The sequence below is a fragment of the Homalodisca vitripennis genome, chromosome 7 (genome assembly GCF_021130785.1).
Source record: "Homalodisca vitripennis isolate AUS2020 chromosome 7, UT_GWSS_2.1, whole genome shotgun sequence".
Lineage (NCBI taxonomy): Eukaryota > Metazoa > Arthropoda > Insecta > Hemiptera > Cicadellidae > Homalodisca > Homalodisca vitripennis.
In genome coordinates, this window is record NC_060213.1 from 23,452,713 (window position 1) to 23,469,502 (window position 16,790).

The window sequence follows — 16,790 nt, forward strand, 5'->3', positions numbered from 1 at the left end:
TATCAAGTGAAGGCCATCAACGCTATCACGATAAGTTGCTAGATTACGCAACATACCTCGTGCATGTAGCAACTTGAATCACGACAGAGTACAACAGCTGTTTGAATGTACGCAGTTATTTCACTCACAATCAGGTAGTGATAGTTTAACTGGTAAAGTACGGTACTGATGCTGTTTCTGGATATGTCAACAAGTAGCAGTTAATAGTGTATTACTTGCACATTCTCAAAGAATAATAATTATAGAAAGCCAAAGAGGATCGACAATGTTTTAAATTGTATATATAATTTTACTCTCTATGTAGATTTTAAATATTTATTTATGACGTTTGTATGCAATTTTATAATTGTTACCGCAATAAAAATATTATTATTATTATTATTATTATTATTAGATATTTCCTTACGTTATAAAGCTAATTTAATTCAGATAAGATCTTAAACAAACGAAAAACGATGAAACAGTGCAATTGAATCCAACGTGACACTCTTACATCTCTGTTCTGGCAATACGAGTATCCTGTTCACAATAGCAATTTGCCTTTGTATGAACAGTGTACATATCTCAATCGACTCTACAGGAAATAAGTATTGCAACGACAAGTATATCAACAAACTGAGCTTGATTTTAGCACTGGGTTGATATAATATGAGGTTTAATAGAAATTTGTATTTTCTGCTAAGCACAAGAAGTCAATTCGCATAGGAAATTAAGATTTTCTCGTTCAATCCGGAAGTAGAAATGAATCTGAAGGAGACACAATGTGGGTAGAAAAGAATAATTGGAGAAAATCACTGAAACAACAGACTATCACATCACTAGCCGAACTCGCTAAAACATTTCTCCACTGAGACACCAGAAGTAGTTTGTGTTGTAGGCCACGACGACGCCCTCCCTAGTCCGACCAGTTGTGTTTGTCAAAGTATATCACTGAAACAACAGACTCTCACATCACTAGCCGAACTCGCTAAAACATTTCTCCACTGAGACACCAGAAGTAGTTTGTGTTGTAGGCCACGACGACGCCCTCCCTAGTCCGACCAGTTGTGTTTGTCAAAGGATACATTAGTAAAATGCACTCCCCAGTATCCTCACTGAAGACGCTGGACTACGGAAGTAACCTGCACATCTCGGGAATTATAACAGAAACTCAGGATGAAAATGGACTTTGGATTCTCAGGATGGTTACAAAAGTGTTCAGCAGTTGTAAAAGATCTTGGAGAAGTCAATTTGTTTAACTATTTTAGTTTAGATAAAGATCAACATTTTAAAATAACTAGAGATCTTTATCGATCTGGAAAAGATCAAATTTAGTTATCACATAATCATGAACGTTAGTGGTAGCATCAACACTCTGTTCACACTTTAAACGTACTTTAAAAGAACATTTAATTCGTTGGTATTATTCAAAAGTTAACTTTGTCCACACGCGTAAAGAATGGAGTGGAAATTCCCGGCAAAAATGACACCCTCGCTCGGAGTTTTACACTTGTCGCCAAACACGGATGTTTGCGGTTGTGTCCAAAATATTCGCCAAACTTTCATCGCCCTGACGACGCGTTTAACCGGATTATTCAAAACCGAGGGTGAGAGTGTACACACGAATATATCCATACTCGGTCACTTGCTCACGAGTGGTTGGTCATGTTTCATCACGCCGCGGTTTGGCCACCAGTTCGTTAGTAGGTCTGCATATTCATGTATGGTAATGGTCGTGACCTTTGATACCCTCCTCAACCCCGTATCGCTGCCCGCTCAGTTTCGGTATTAGCTTCATCTCACGCCTTCACACGCGGCTTTATCTGCTCGACTGTGAGAGTGTACACACGAATATATCCATACTCGGTCACTTGCTCACGAGTGGTTGGTCATGTTTCATCACGGCGCGGTTTGGCCACCAGTTCGTTAGTAGGTCTGCATATTCATGTATGATAATGGTCGTGACCTTTGATACCCTCCTCAACCCCGTATCGCTGCCCGCTCAGTTTCGGTATTAGCTTCATCTCACGCCTTCACACGCGGCTTTATCTGCTCGACTGTGAGAGTGTACACACGAATATATCCATACTCGGTCACTTGCTCACGAGTGGTTGGTCATGTTTCATCACGCCGCGGTTTGGCCACCAGTTCGTTAGTAGGTCTGCATATTCATGTATGATAATGGTCGTGACCTTTGATACCCTCCTCAACCCCGTATCGCTGCCCGCTCAGTTTCGGTATTAGCTTCATCTCACGCCTTCACACGCGGCTTTATCTGCTCGACTGTGAGAGTGTACACACGAATATATCCATACTCGGTCACTTGCTCACGAGTGGTTGGTCATGTTTTCATCACGGCCGCGGTTTGGCCACCAGTTCGTTAGTAGGTCTGCATATTCATGTATGATAATGGTCGTGACCTTTGATACCCTCCTCAACCCCGTATCGCTGCCCGCTCAGTTTCGGTATTAGCTTCATCTCACGCCTTCACACGCGGCTTTATCTGCTCGACTGTGAGAGTGTACACACGAATATATCCATACTCGGTCACTTGCTCACGAGTGGTTGGTCATGTTTCATCACTCCGCGGTTTGGCCACCAGTTCGTTAGTAGGTCTGCATATTCATCTATGGTAATGGTCGTGACCTTTGATACCCTCCTCAACCCCGTATCGCTGCCCGCTCAGTTTCGGTATTAGCTTCATCTCACGCCTTCACACGCGGCTTTATCTGCTCGACTGCCCCGAATTGTTCAACCATGTATTACGATAGTTCATGAATTTCACAAATTGGTTTTGAAAAATGAAGTTAATGACGCATTTAATACATAAACCCCTTCAGATCTCTCTCATATGTCTTTTTACGGATTAGACATATCAGCTTGGGTGAAAAGATTCAAAAGGCGAGATGTGACATAATAAAGTAAACCCTTAAACTTAAGACCACTAAGTGAAACATTAAAGTAATAATCTACTGTTGTTTTTATTTTACTATGACATCCTTATTTAAAATATTTTACTCATGAATTGTAATGTAAATTAATTATAATTAATTATTATTTTCGATTTAGGAATACATTCAATAAAGATAAGTAGTACAATTTAATACAAAAACGCATAAATTACATATACAAAATTTGTTTATCATAAGATTTCTATCGGTCGATTTGGGTATTTTTAATAAATAATAATTGTGAATAATCGAGATTGCAATAAGGTAGTAAAGCTAAGATAAAAATTTTCTTGAAATTTTTTGAGAATTGCATCTACACATCTATGTACAACTGCATGAATATAAGTAATATAATTAACTATGGTGTCTTAAAACTTCAGGTTTACCTATTATCTACTGTTTCAAATCTAGGTACCTCCAAGAGCCACGAATATTCCAGCAAGATAGGAAATTACCCAGTGTCACCTCTACCCCGGGTAGAAGCGCTGTGGGGGAGAGGGGGGGACGACGCGACAACCTGTGATAAGAAGGTGTCAGTAGCCACTGATAACGATCAGTCCACACACAATGGGCCCGAACAATATGTCCAGTTGAGCGTTTCCCACGTTAATACATATTGATAGCGGAACAACTAAGGTCACCAAGCCCCAACACTGATGACCTCAGCTGTAACGCTGTTTATAGCCTATGAAGAATTGCCGAACACGGTAATAGAACTATTTAACTAAGTAAACAGTAAACTATCTTGTCTTTCTGTAAGGTATCTAGTTTGAGGTTTACTTGAAATTAAAAACGAGTTCTGACGGATTGACCAAGTTTGGCGTGATCATATAAAGAAAGTAGTTCTCGTACACTCCGAATCCCTTGTCGTTTGGATTATTAATTGATATACTTTTCGAGAACTCATTCGAGGTGGAATTCCTCCAATTTTTGTTCACAAAAAACACAATTAGCGTATATAGTTTTCAATTTTTCCTTCAACTCGTGAAGACAATACGACCAGACCAGTCGAGTTTCCAGTTTGACAACCTACGGAAGTACCCACAATTTAAGAGCGACACCGGGGAACAAAGTGAAGAGGAAGAGAGGAGTCGATGTATCTCTGGCTGTCAGCCCGCCGAGCCGGAGAGCCGCGGACGTAAATCACGAAATAAAATCAATTACTGCGCGAGATTTAAAGCGTGAGTCGACCTTGCATTCTTGTGGTAGACCGGAAGATGGCCGGCAGCCAACCGAACTGCCCTCAGCAACGTACGGTAACCCACAGGCGCGCTCGCTGCTGGACTATTACTACGTACTCCTTCACGTTTGTGGCTGTACTTCGTGCACCGTATACAGACCGAACTGCCCTCAGCAACGTACGGTAACCCACAGGCGCGCTCGCTGCTGGAATACTACTACATACTCCTTCACGTTTGTGGCTGTACTTCGTGCACCGTATACAGACCGAACTGCCCTCAGCAACGTACGGTAACCCACAGGCGCGCTCGCTGCTGGAATACTACTACATACACCTTCACGTTTGTGGCTGTACTTCGTACACCGTATAGAGACCGAACTGCCCTCAGCAACGTACGGTAACCCACAGGCGCGCTCGCTGCTGGAATACTACTACATACACCTTCACGTTTGTGGCTGTACTTCGTACACCGTATAGAGAGACCGAACTGCCCTCAGCAACGTACGGTAACCCACAGGCGCGCTCGCTGCTGGAATACTACTACATACACCTTCACGTTTATGGCTGTAACTTCGTCGTACACCGTATATAGAGACCGAACTGCCCCTCAGCAACGTACGGTAACCCACAGGCGCGCTCGCTGCTGGACTATTACTACGTACTCCTCACGTTTTGTGGCTGTACTTTCGTATGCACAGTATACAGCAACCGACATAACTGCCCTCAGCAACGTACGGTAACCACAGGCGCGCTCGCTGCTGGAATACTACTACATACACCTTCACGTTTATGGCTGTACTTCGTACACCGTATAGAGAACCGAACTGCCCTCAGCAACGTACGGTAACCCACAGGCGCGCTCGCTGCTGGAATACTACTACATACACCTTCACGTTTATGGCTGTACTTCGTACACCGTATAGAGACCGAACTGCCCTCAGCAACGTACGGTAACCCACAGGCGCGCTCGCTGCTGGAATACTACTACATACACCTTCACGTTTATGGCTGTACTTCGTTACACCGTATAGAGACCGAACTGCCCTCAGCAACGTACGGTAACCCACAGGCGCGCTCGCTGCTGGGAATACTACTACATACACCTTCACGTTTATGGCTGTACTTCGTACAACCGTATAGAGACCGAACTGCCCTCAGCAACGTACGGTAACCACAGGCGCGCTCGCTGCTGGAATACTACTACATACATACACCTTCACGTTTATGGCTGTACTTCGTACACCGTATAGAGACCGAACTGCCCTCAGCAACGTACGGTAACCCACAGGCGCGCTCGCTGCTGGAATACTACTACATACACCTTCACGTTTATGGCTGTACTTCGTACACCGTATAGAGACCGAACTGCCCTCAGCAACGTACGGTAACCCACAGGCGCGCTCGCTGCTGGAATACTACTACATACACCTTCACGTTTATGGCTGTACTTCGTACACCGTATAGAGACCGAACTGCCCTCAGCAACGTACGGTAACCCACAGGCGCGCTCGCTGCTGGAATAACTACATACACCTTCACGTTATGGCTGTACTTTCGTACACCGTATAGAACGGTACGTATAGAGACCGAACTGCCCTCAGCAACGTACGGTAACCCACAGGGCTCGCTCGCTGGAATAATACTACATACACCTTCACGTTTATGGCTGTACTTCGTACACCGTATAGAGACCGAACTGCCCTCAGCAACGTACGGTAACCCACAGACGCGCTCGCTGCCGGACTACTACTACGTACTCCTTCACGTTTGTGGCTGTACTTCGTGCAACACATGGAATACCACAAGGAACATATTTATGCCCTTTATTATTTATTTTCTATATGAATGACACATCATTACTTTTGTTCCAGACACGGCTAATTAATCTAGTACAACATATGGAGTACTGCTGGGCCTTTTGTGTTGGTTACTCTTTAACACCACATAGTAAATAATTTATTTGTTAGACTTTGGTTCATTTGGCCCACTGACATCGATCTTTGCGAAGTTTTCGTTTATATAATTCGTGTGACGCAGGAAGGACAATATAATTTTTACTTTAAAGTATCGGTATATTATACTTATGGACGTATATTTACGTATTTTTGTGCGTTACTAACAAATATCCGATGTTATCAATGAAATAATGATAGTGTTCAGATATCACGTCGGTTTTCCCGCAAGGTAGTCGGGTCCACTCAAGACCAACCGCTTTCTCGAGAATGTTGCGGCTTTTCTACAATGACTCAGCTATTACACAGCCATGAGCAACACCCGCCGGGAAGATGATGTTGGAAGTGAGAAACCATCTCAATAACTATCGATCTCTGTGTAGATCGGTTTAAAGTAACATTGTAAATGAAAGCACATGTCAAATTCCACACATCATACACGCTTTAACTAGACGAAAGCAATGTAACAACAATTATTTGTAGAAGTGGTCGGTTTAGCAACAACCCTCAATAGTCCGAATAGAACCGGATATTTCCAGTCCTTGCACAATGTAATTGATGGCCTCTCGATACCGGCGGTACGGGGTCTAGGGGCCTCGTGGCCTTGGCTGGCGACTTTTATTATAATAACAAAGGGATGTTGTGAGTTGGTGGCGCGGACCTTCCTAATCCAGGGGTCGGGCCAGGAAGGGTTAGAGACAGTACGCCTTAGGGGTAGGCGAGCCTGGAACAGACGATCGTAGTTCATCAACTTAGGAATACCATAGAAGAGAATACACATTAGTTGTAACAATAATCGGACACGTGTGTTGACATGTATAACTTGCGAAGACAACAGTATTTGCAGCCCCTGTAGCACTGGTAGTCATAGTATTCAACGTTAGTGTAATCGGGAAACTTTAATCGTGACTTCCCTGAATATTCTAGATATGAGAGTCAAGGTTATTGAGAATTCCACGCTCTGAGAAGGAGCTGGTAGAGTTGAGGGAGGGTCATGTAGATTGCAGAAGAGCAAATATAGAAGAAAGATGATTCTTAAGTGTGGAGGCTTCCATATGATCACAAAGACTGGGTAACTCTGAAGATATTATTATGTTAGTATGTATGGATTACTGTAGAACTATACTTCAATGTTGTTGTTAATTAGACATAATATAGTGTTGTCTGTATCATGTGTTTATTATTGCACTGTACTGACAACTGGACACCCCGATATTGTTTAATCAAAGATTTAAATTTCTTGAATATACCGAGATCGTATTTGGTGATCCCTGACAGAGCTGAGGTCTGTACTTAGAGCCAAAGGGAAAACACAGGCTGGCGGATGTTTATTACTAGGGCTAAACTACCGGCAATTTTCCGTTTGACCTTTCGCCGAACTGCCTCGCTTGGACTGTTGGCATGTTGTTATCAGTAAATAGCTGTTTGATAACATCTCGGCCTTGGCAGTCTGTAAGCCCGCCACCGCTGTTAGGAAGTGGTTAGGCTGAAGCAAGGACGCGGTTGGTAACTATGTTCCGAGAAGATTAGGGGAAATGTTTCAGCATCTAGTGAGCACAGAACCAGTTAATATACGGTTGGGAAGACTCTTTATAGCATATCTTCAACTTACCGTTTTTGAAGCAATCTCCTTTTTTCGTTATAAATAAATAGGGTAGACCATAATTTGTTTTACATTTTGTATTGTAATCATAACTACAACATTATGGTACACGAAATGGCTCTCTGACGAATACCAAACAGTTTAATTATTGTAATTAGACTTACTAAATTTATTTTTTTTTATCATAAGGAAGCGATTTCTAGCTTAATATTTCTTTATCTAGAAAAGTCTAATTATCTCCTTGTAGCAGAGTTCTATAAAGTGATTACACAAATTGTGACGAATTTTACTCTTTATTGCAATTTCAATGACGTGTGTCGCTGAAATAAAACATCTAATTGGTTAAGCAATACCATATAAAGTGAAACGCATTATCGACTTTTAGTTTGTTATCTAATAAACAATAAAATTAAGAAAATATAAATGTTTTTAAAACTTTAGGAACTTAAGATATTTTTTCTTATAGATGAGCGTTAGCAAATAATTTTCATTTTCGGTGGACTAAAGAAAGTTTTACTTCTATAGAAAGTTTGCATGAAGATTTATTTCTAAATGAAACGCTGAGATCGGTCATGGTGCATGCCACTCCTTGGGATTTGGCCGAGCGTTAGTCATATTTTTACATTTGTCTTATGGGAAACCATGACGGCAACGAGAAAATATCAAAATAAATAAATTTGTGAACAAAGTCAGTATACTCGTAAGAAATTGTAATTTGTGACATATCATAAAACATTTAGCGTCAATATCCTAACTATCCCAACACACACAACGCGTGGTGTGTAGACCCATATAATTATGATACCAAATCAATGAAAAAAGTGTGACTGTAACAAGGGGCAAGATATATCGAGTAAGATTTTGTCTCCAGACATGGAATTTTGCATGAAACCTAATTTTATATAGACAAGAATAAGTTCTATAATGGTGCATGTCCACCATGGAACTTGGTGGAGCGTCCTCGACGTTCTCATTTGTTTGCCGGTGATGTAAAATGGTCTGTCCCGTCGCCCATCTGCATAGAATCAGCTGAGCTGTAGACTTGAAAGTGTGCAAGCAACCTCAGCGATCCTGTCACGTGACACGTGGAGTGACGTACTCTTACCTTGTTTACAAAATTGGTAATTATGAATGAACAAATATTACACTTTGATTAGAGAGACACATACTCCAGTTCAAAATCAGTTTGACCGGAATTCTGTGCGATTAGAGCCTAACTGTTCCGGGAATATACAATTTTTGAACAATTTTTACGAGGCTTTCGTTCAGTTTTGTACGTTATTTGATGATAGAATAACGTGTAATATTGTGTTTATTATTAGTATGGTTCGACATAATCCAAGTAAATTAATACTACAGTTAATATACATAAACCTCGCAACCACAATCTAAGAGGATGTTGCTTACATCAGACTCAGGTGTATATACCGCTACACAGTGTAGTGCAGTTCTCTGCTCAGTGTACTCAGGCGCCTGATGTGACGTCACTGCCGCGACTTGACGGTTCAACAATAAAGCGGTAACAAGCGGTGTCACAACGAGAGTAAAAACGGATAAGCCGCAATAAAGAAGAACGGCGACAATCTGTAAAGGGTGTAAAAATAAGCCCTCACTCCGGTGTGGCCGCCCTCCGCCGGTAGTTAATGTGTTTAGCGCCGGGCGCCGGGCGCCTCAAGCTGCCGTTACACTTTACGGATCCGGAAATGCCATTTGTGGCACAATATGCTAATACCGGATTCACAACGTTTCCACCTTCCACGCCCGCTTCAGCTACAGCTCCCTCAGCACCCTCAGCGCGCCGCGCCTTACGCGTCCTTTACTCACATTGATCTGGTTCAATAACACACTGACACAATGTTGCTATAAGACATTAATATTGTTACGAACATCACAACACTGTATTATACAACGTTTTGGGACAATAAACAGTTGATAAAAAAATACAATGCAATCAACGTTAAAATTTCACACGACTATACTTTGTACAGTACATTTTATTCACACATTTGTTTATTAATACAATTATGGAGATTAATCTGTTGATAAATAATAAGTTCTAATATATGTAAAAATCTGTTAATACTAATATAAGAGTGTTATAGAAAATTTAAAAAAATTTCCATTATATTTTACTTAGGCTAAGGAGACTTCATGTTAATAGTAGGCTAAACGCGAAAAAAGCTTTTAATTTAGTAAATTAATTTAAATTTTTATGTAAGGTTATTTTTTTTTTGCAAAAGTAGTATTCGTCTGCAAAATGTAGTATATGCTCTGGACTCTGGATAAATTATAAACTATTAGCGTACTAAGAAACTGATTAGAATTTTTACCGACATTATATTATTGTTAACGAAATTAAATCCAGTTTAATAATTAATTGTTTGATGATATATTAGCATTAATGATTTAGTATTAGTGCCAATGAAATCTAAAATATATCTTGTAGAGTACGGTTCAATCATTTCGCGTCACATTAATGACGAGCAAAGCAAAAGTGGCGTGCGTGACCTGTGTAGTCGTGTTAATACGCGAAGATGATTAATTCTTAGAAATGGATTAATGAGGACCCGAACCAGTCAGATGCAGGGCCTAGTAACATGTTACTAGGCCCTGAGTCAGATGCCGGTTTGATTGTGTTGTGTCAGATAAGGTTTGAAATGCTGATCATAGACTCTTAAACTGCAAATGATGTCCCCAACAGTCACATGTGGATTATCCAGATAGACATGATACGGCAAAGGCATTCAACACAGTAGACAAATACAGCCGTCAAACGTTTTAAAATAGCCTACTTCATGTTTATTGTAAAGATAATAAAAATAAATATTCTAAATGTAACTTGCAATGTTTAAAAGCTAAATTGTAAATCTGAAAATAAACTCTTATGTTAAGATAGTTGCACCACTTGTTTTCAAGAGATCGTACTATTAAGCCTTTCATATAATTACGTACAATTACGTCTTCCGGTAAAAATGTATTAAATTGATTGATTGCAACATATTAACAACATCAACAACTATAATGTTATGAGATTCCAAAAACCTACATTTTCGCAAAAATTAGAAATTGAAAGGAAGTCGCCGTTTCCGTTTGTTTTTAAAACGTTTTTCTAATGAAATCCACGACATGTGTTGTCAAAGAGCCAGTGACGATGAAGCTGTTATAAACAAATAATTATGGGCGAGGCCTGAGCACTGAGAACATACTGTGCGGTATAACCCCCCCCCCCACCCACATAACATTGAGGGCGAGAACAAACTGTTAGACATACAATGGGGGCCCAATTTGCGGTACCACGTTATCACGTATTCGCGGTCCAACTTTGAACCCGCTCGTATATTTGGACGAACTTGAGAATGCTTTAAAAGCACAATAATATAAAATTATTTATTTAACAACATTACTCGTTACAATTAGACTCCAGTCGGCTGTAAGTTAGCAGCCACACCTGCGGAACTCATGTTGAATTTCCATGTTTATAATTATATGATTGAAAACTAATAACCTTCTTTAGAGTAAACAAATATTTCTTTGTGTGCAACCTATATCAATAGATTATCAAACACATCCAACGAGTTATAAACTATTAAAATCGTTATACATTTCTATTGATTTTACGACTTTTGGATTTTGGAATTTTTATTATTTTGGCGTTACCAGTGACAAGTGTTCGATGATTGCAAAATATTTTGAACTGTATAAACTGAAGATTGTAGAAGAAAAGTGAACGGCAAATATGAATAATATGAATTTCAGTGAACGGTTACATTTTTCAATTATAATGTATAATGATACACTTGTGTAGGTGAAAAAATAAATCACGGAACTCCAAAATCAATTATTATAAATCGATTTAAAATTAATATTAACTGGAAATATTATGAAATATGCACTCGGATTATTTTATTTTGACATTAAAATTACAAATATTATAATTTTTTAACTAAGTTATTTGGAATACTATACTGAAAATATTATTAACCATAAAGAACATAAAACTAATTTTTTTGGGTTTAAAATGTAAAAATATAAAAATAACTATGAATTACTTAACTCTGTATTTTATTTTATAATTTAAATTGGTAATAGGAAGATTCATACGGATTTTATTGTACTTATAATATTTAACTAAACGTATGTTTGCTGAGACAGCATTTCGTCAAGTGCGATGCATTCTTTTTTAACGGTTTTGTTAACTTTATGGATTATCGTGAAAAATATGCACTTTTAAATTAATCAATATAGGATTTTTTTCAATATTTCATTACAAATATATATTACCACTACTTATAGTATTCTTTTTCATTAAAACAAAGACAATTTTACGTATTCCTTCAGAAATAGCTCACATCCTACCTTCTAATGATATCGATCTCTTCACCAAGTCTCTAAAACTCATCCCTGAGGTTTTTATAATAATGCACGTCAAAGGAGTTATTCTCCACAGCATCTTAGTTCCAAACACAAGCGGATTAGTTGTTATTACTGCTTAGGGAATTAATTTAACTTTCCTAATATTGTCGCACTTTCCTAATTTTGTATATGCTGCTAAACACAAAAAGGTAGAACTAATCCTAAGTCAAAATTATAAAAATATTTCATGAAGCACTTTTTGTAATAACATTCCTTTTTCATCGCTGCTCTGGGTACCAAAATGTCAACATTTTGTCTCAATATAGAAAATACGTCGGTTTGATAGGTCGAGGAAAGAAGTGTGAAACTTTTAATTTTATTACGTCGTAAACATTTGTGACGTGTAATTAAAATTCGAGGGTAATTACAACACATGATACATGTAGTCTATTACCGTATTCATTGAAAACTCAGTGTTAATTATATCTAAAGTAACATTAACAATCATAATACATAAGTAACGAGGTACCAGAAAACGCGAACTTGGCGTTGTCGTAAGGTACGGACAGGAGGCTGTTTCACGCTACGTTAGTCACAATTGCTATAACAAGAATTCATACGAAAAGGTGCATTTAAAAATATGTCGAAATTTTTGGTTTGTAATAAATTATCTCTGTGCCGATATATCGCATGTTTTAATTTACAGAAGCCCATCAATACATTTGATTACGTATAAGACGTATAATACTATACGCTCGAATAATGTGTTGTAATTGAACGAAAACATTACAAAATTATTCAAAATGACGTGAAAAATTGTTATAACGCTGTTCTAGTTTTATTTATTACATTTGTTTCTTTAATTTTCTTTACATTTGCCGTTTCAGAAAAAACACTACAACCAACAACTAAGCACCTACATTTAAAAAAGTAGTTCAGATTGTAACTTAAATAGTTTTGTTATAAAACTGTAGATAAAGTCAATAAACAAGTCTAGCGCAGACGAGTGGTTAGGCTGATGGCTGATTCTGATAGCGAGAAACAAGAATTCTTGATAACCAGTTATAACGCGTTATTTGTTATAGTGACGCCGTTTCTCGCGGAGTTTGTGCAATAGCACTTTTATACAGCCAATGGTACTGCAAAGACTCAAAACATATAAAACTTCATTATTTTGCCTCAACGTTTCAACGTTATTCTGTAAATTCATAAGTTTTAGCTGATACTTTATGTGTTATATTTAACAAAAGAGTAAAATATGTTCAAAATCGTCACCAAGAAAGATGTAAAGAAATACTCAACATTACTGCAATTAAAGTTGTAACTACACAATTACGCCTTCCCGCTGGGTTTTTGTGGAGTATATTTGATGAAAGTGGTAAAGTTTTAGTAGTAAAGACGTTTTTATTTGTAATACTTTCAGAAACTTTTATTTCTTAAAAGCGCCGTGTACGGACGGCATCATTAATCGATATTAACGGAAAACGTGAAGAAACATCTTTTTGGGCTAAAAGAAAAAATGAGTGCATGTGTGACGGCTTTAAGAGATGCACGCATTTCTCAACCTTTCGTAAATTTCAGTGATATTTTTCACCTTTGGTACAAGAAAAGATCCGGTAAATGATTATAAATTGTAAACCATAATTTTCCACATAATGCTTTTATAATTTATTAGTTTATGATCTTTAAGCATTAGTTTTAAATTTTAATTTAATTGCTATTTCATAGGGCTCTCTGTCGTCTACACAGCTAAGTTATACAATATTGATGTTGTTTGGATTTTAAAATTTAACCAATTATTTGTAAATAATGGCATAGTTTTTGAGGGTTTGAATAAAATGTTATAATAATAACTAATCAACGAAAATTTATTCATGCCAGGTAGTCTAGTATTAATTTTTTACTCACACGTTTTCTGTTTTTTTATAAAATATAACTAAAATTATAAATTGTATAAAATGATTGTGTTTTGTGTTACCTGCTAACGCGAACTTAGTGTTACGCTGTATACACTATGGAAGGACATTGACTAACTAAAATAGGAACTGAGATAACCTCCACTCTTGCCTTTTATACTTTACTAATTAAACTAGCGTTAAAGTTTTCATCCTTCGACAGATACACTTTATTCGAAAAGTCCAGTAATTTATTACGGGAATGTCGTATTTTAGTGGTCTAATTAGTATTTTCTGTAACGTCACTTTATATTAGTTCTTAATTTTGACATGCGCAGCACATTATTAAAATGTATATGTCATAATCATGTGCATCTACAGCCAATACATTTTATAACGTAAAAAAATATGATTTTATTTGCAGATAATTTATTAGTGAGCAAAATTAACGGGATATAATTTATTTTTGAGTTACAAGTAATAATTGGCGTCAAACTATTTTTTTACGAAATCATGATTAACAGTTTGCCCTTTACACATAAAATTTCATATATATTAGCGTTTGTACTTTGATTTACTGTATTGGTACAATTAATGTAAGAACTTTACGAGACTTTTGGTGTTTTTGCGCTTTCCAAATGACCATATCTTACCGTACAATAAGAGACAGGGGATGTGTGGTTATCATGCTGGAAAGAACAATTGGCACTGAACTTGTGTTGGGAAGATTGTAACAGTTCCCAGGTCGGTTCTCACAGATTGTAAGTTAAGGTGAGCGTGGGCGTGCCACAATTACCTACCTTCGCAAGTGAACTGGCCGTAGTGTTTGCCGCTGGACTTGTCACCACACACGACACACTCTATGTTCTGGTTCTTGTCGACACCCTGAGAACTGCCGCCACTCTGGGTAGAGTTGGTCCCGGGGGTCGTGGAGACCTGGAGTTCCCGGAGCCCGGACCCCGGGACCAGCGACTCCTCGGGGACCGCCGGGGTGACGACGTGGTGGCCCAACACGGGCGGGGGTTCCCGCCAAGGGGGCGCCACCAGGGTCATGCTCCGGGGAAACCCCAGGTCCAGGCTGTCCGGAGGCGGCCCGGGTGGACACAACACCCCCGGCCGACACACCGTCAGGCCGTTGTGAGGAAGAATAATGGTGGCGGAGGAAGGGAGCGGGTGACCGCCTCCCGAGATCCAGAAGGAACTAGAAGATCCTGCGGGAGCTGAACCACGAGGCGCGGGCACTAGAGGGTCCCGGAGACCATCACTGTCACAGTCCTAGGTCCGCAGTCCTCACTTCACCCTCCGCGACGGGGGAAAATTAATATCAGGAAAAATAAATATTTTCGTGAACCTCAAAAGAATTGTCCGAAAGCGATATCCGGGCGATAAGATGCGCACTGTAGATACGGCACTGATAGGGTTCGGCAGATAAGACAAAGTGGATTTTTTATGAGAACGTAATGTCGACAGCGAGAGTGTAACCTCTAACCTGGATGACCGAGCGAGCGGGTCGGCAGACCACGATCGACTGAACTAGGACCTCGCGATCCCTGACCCCCTCCCCGGGCGCGTCGCGTAGCAACCGCTGGTTGCCTCTTGGCCTGCGACTGCCATTGGCTCCCGACCCCCGGCCCGGCCCCGGACTCGGCGGGGTTTTATGTTCGCGCTACTCCGCCTAATTGTTCATTATGTCTCGAGGTTGTGCTCTCTCGGACGTCTACGTCACCCGGTCGGTGGAGTCACGACCCCCTAAACGACTCGGGGGTTTTTGCATAACCCGCTAACGGGATCGAGCCCTCGGGGCTTCCGGATTATAATAAATAGTTGCCGTGGAAGTCACTTTCAATTTGCTGTCCCGCTCACGAACTGGGGTTAACATTTCAGTAAAATTAAATATTTATTTCTCAACAATATTTTTAATCTGTACAACTATTGCATTTTAATGTTCATAAAAAAGGAATATAATGAATCCTTTTTCACGTTTATAAATTAGTAAGCGTTATGATAGTACAATTAAGTGACACCTCATTGAACATCACTCTGGAAATTTTTCTCTATTAACTCGTTTCATTGTGTGATACGCAAAATTTGCGTAATCAAAACTGGACATCTTTCAGTTTGAAGTTTTATTTAGATTAACTGCATCTGTAGATTTATGAGTGAAGCGAAATCAGGCCTACTTGGTTTAGAAACTTGTTGGGGCTTGTAGTTCAGATACAATTTTGAAAAATAATAGATGTAATAATTTTAAACCTAATTACATAAAGTAATAGACTTGTATATAACATAACACAAATATAACCATAAAATGTCGATTTTAAACACAATTTATTAAGCAAGGGAGATAAAAAGTGAACACTATTTGATTTTTGGACGCATTGTGATTGCTATGAATTAAACCATACACATATAAAGTATGTATTAAATACTTCAAAATTGGCATCAAGGGTTTCCCTCATCATATTTGACTACTTGTATATGAAGTCTTCGCTACTAGAGTTGGTCGAATTTCCTTTATTATTCAAGTCAAGTCAAGTCAAAAAGTATTTATTTCTTCATCAAAAAAACATTTACATCTAGTTTACATACATTTCCTTAGGTGAAATAAAATATACTACAATAACTAATTAAGTTGCTGTAAAACTCTATAAAATAAAACTTAGAAATTAATTCCCAAACTAAGTAAAAACTTGTGTTTTGAGAATGAGTCCTGTAATGTACCGCATTGTTACTTAATATTTTATTGTAGCTTAATTACAACAAACTAAAAAGAATTTCTATAAAAATAATTAAAATTTCTGGTACAATAAATATATAAATATTCAGAAACTAAAACTATTAATTGATTATGTTTTTAATAATTTAAAAAGAATATAA

General features: G+C 38.7%; 1 protein-coding gene across 3 annotated transcripts in view; it reads right to left on the reverse strand.

Annotated features, from left to right (window-relative positions):
- The window catches only part of LOC124367011 (steroid receptor seven-up, isoforms B/C), a 156,367-nt gene extending 140,878 nt beyond the window's left edge, over nucleotides 1-15,489 (reverse strand). The window contains exon 1 of one of the 3 annotated variants that reach the window (XM_046823684.1): nucleotides 14,714-15,476. In XM_046823684.1, the coding sequence (XP_046679640.1) occupies nucleotides 14,714-14,966 (253 nt within the window). In that variant the 5' untranslated portion in view covers nucleotides 14,967-15,476. Of the gene's footprint in view, nucleotides 1-14,713 lie in introns of all 3 variants that reach the window. The other 2 variants (XM_046823683.1, XM_046823685.1) reach the window with 2 other exon arrangements.
- Nucleotides 15,490-16,790: the final 1,301 nt, after the last annotated feature.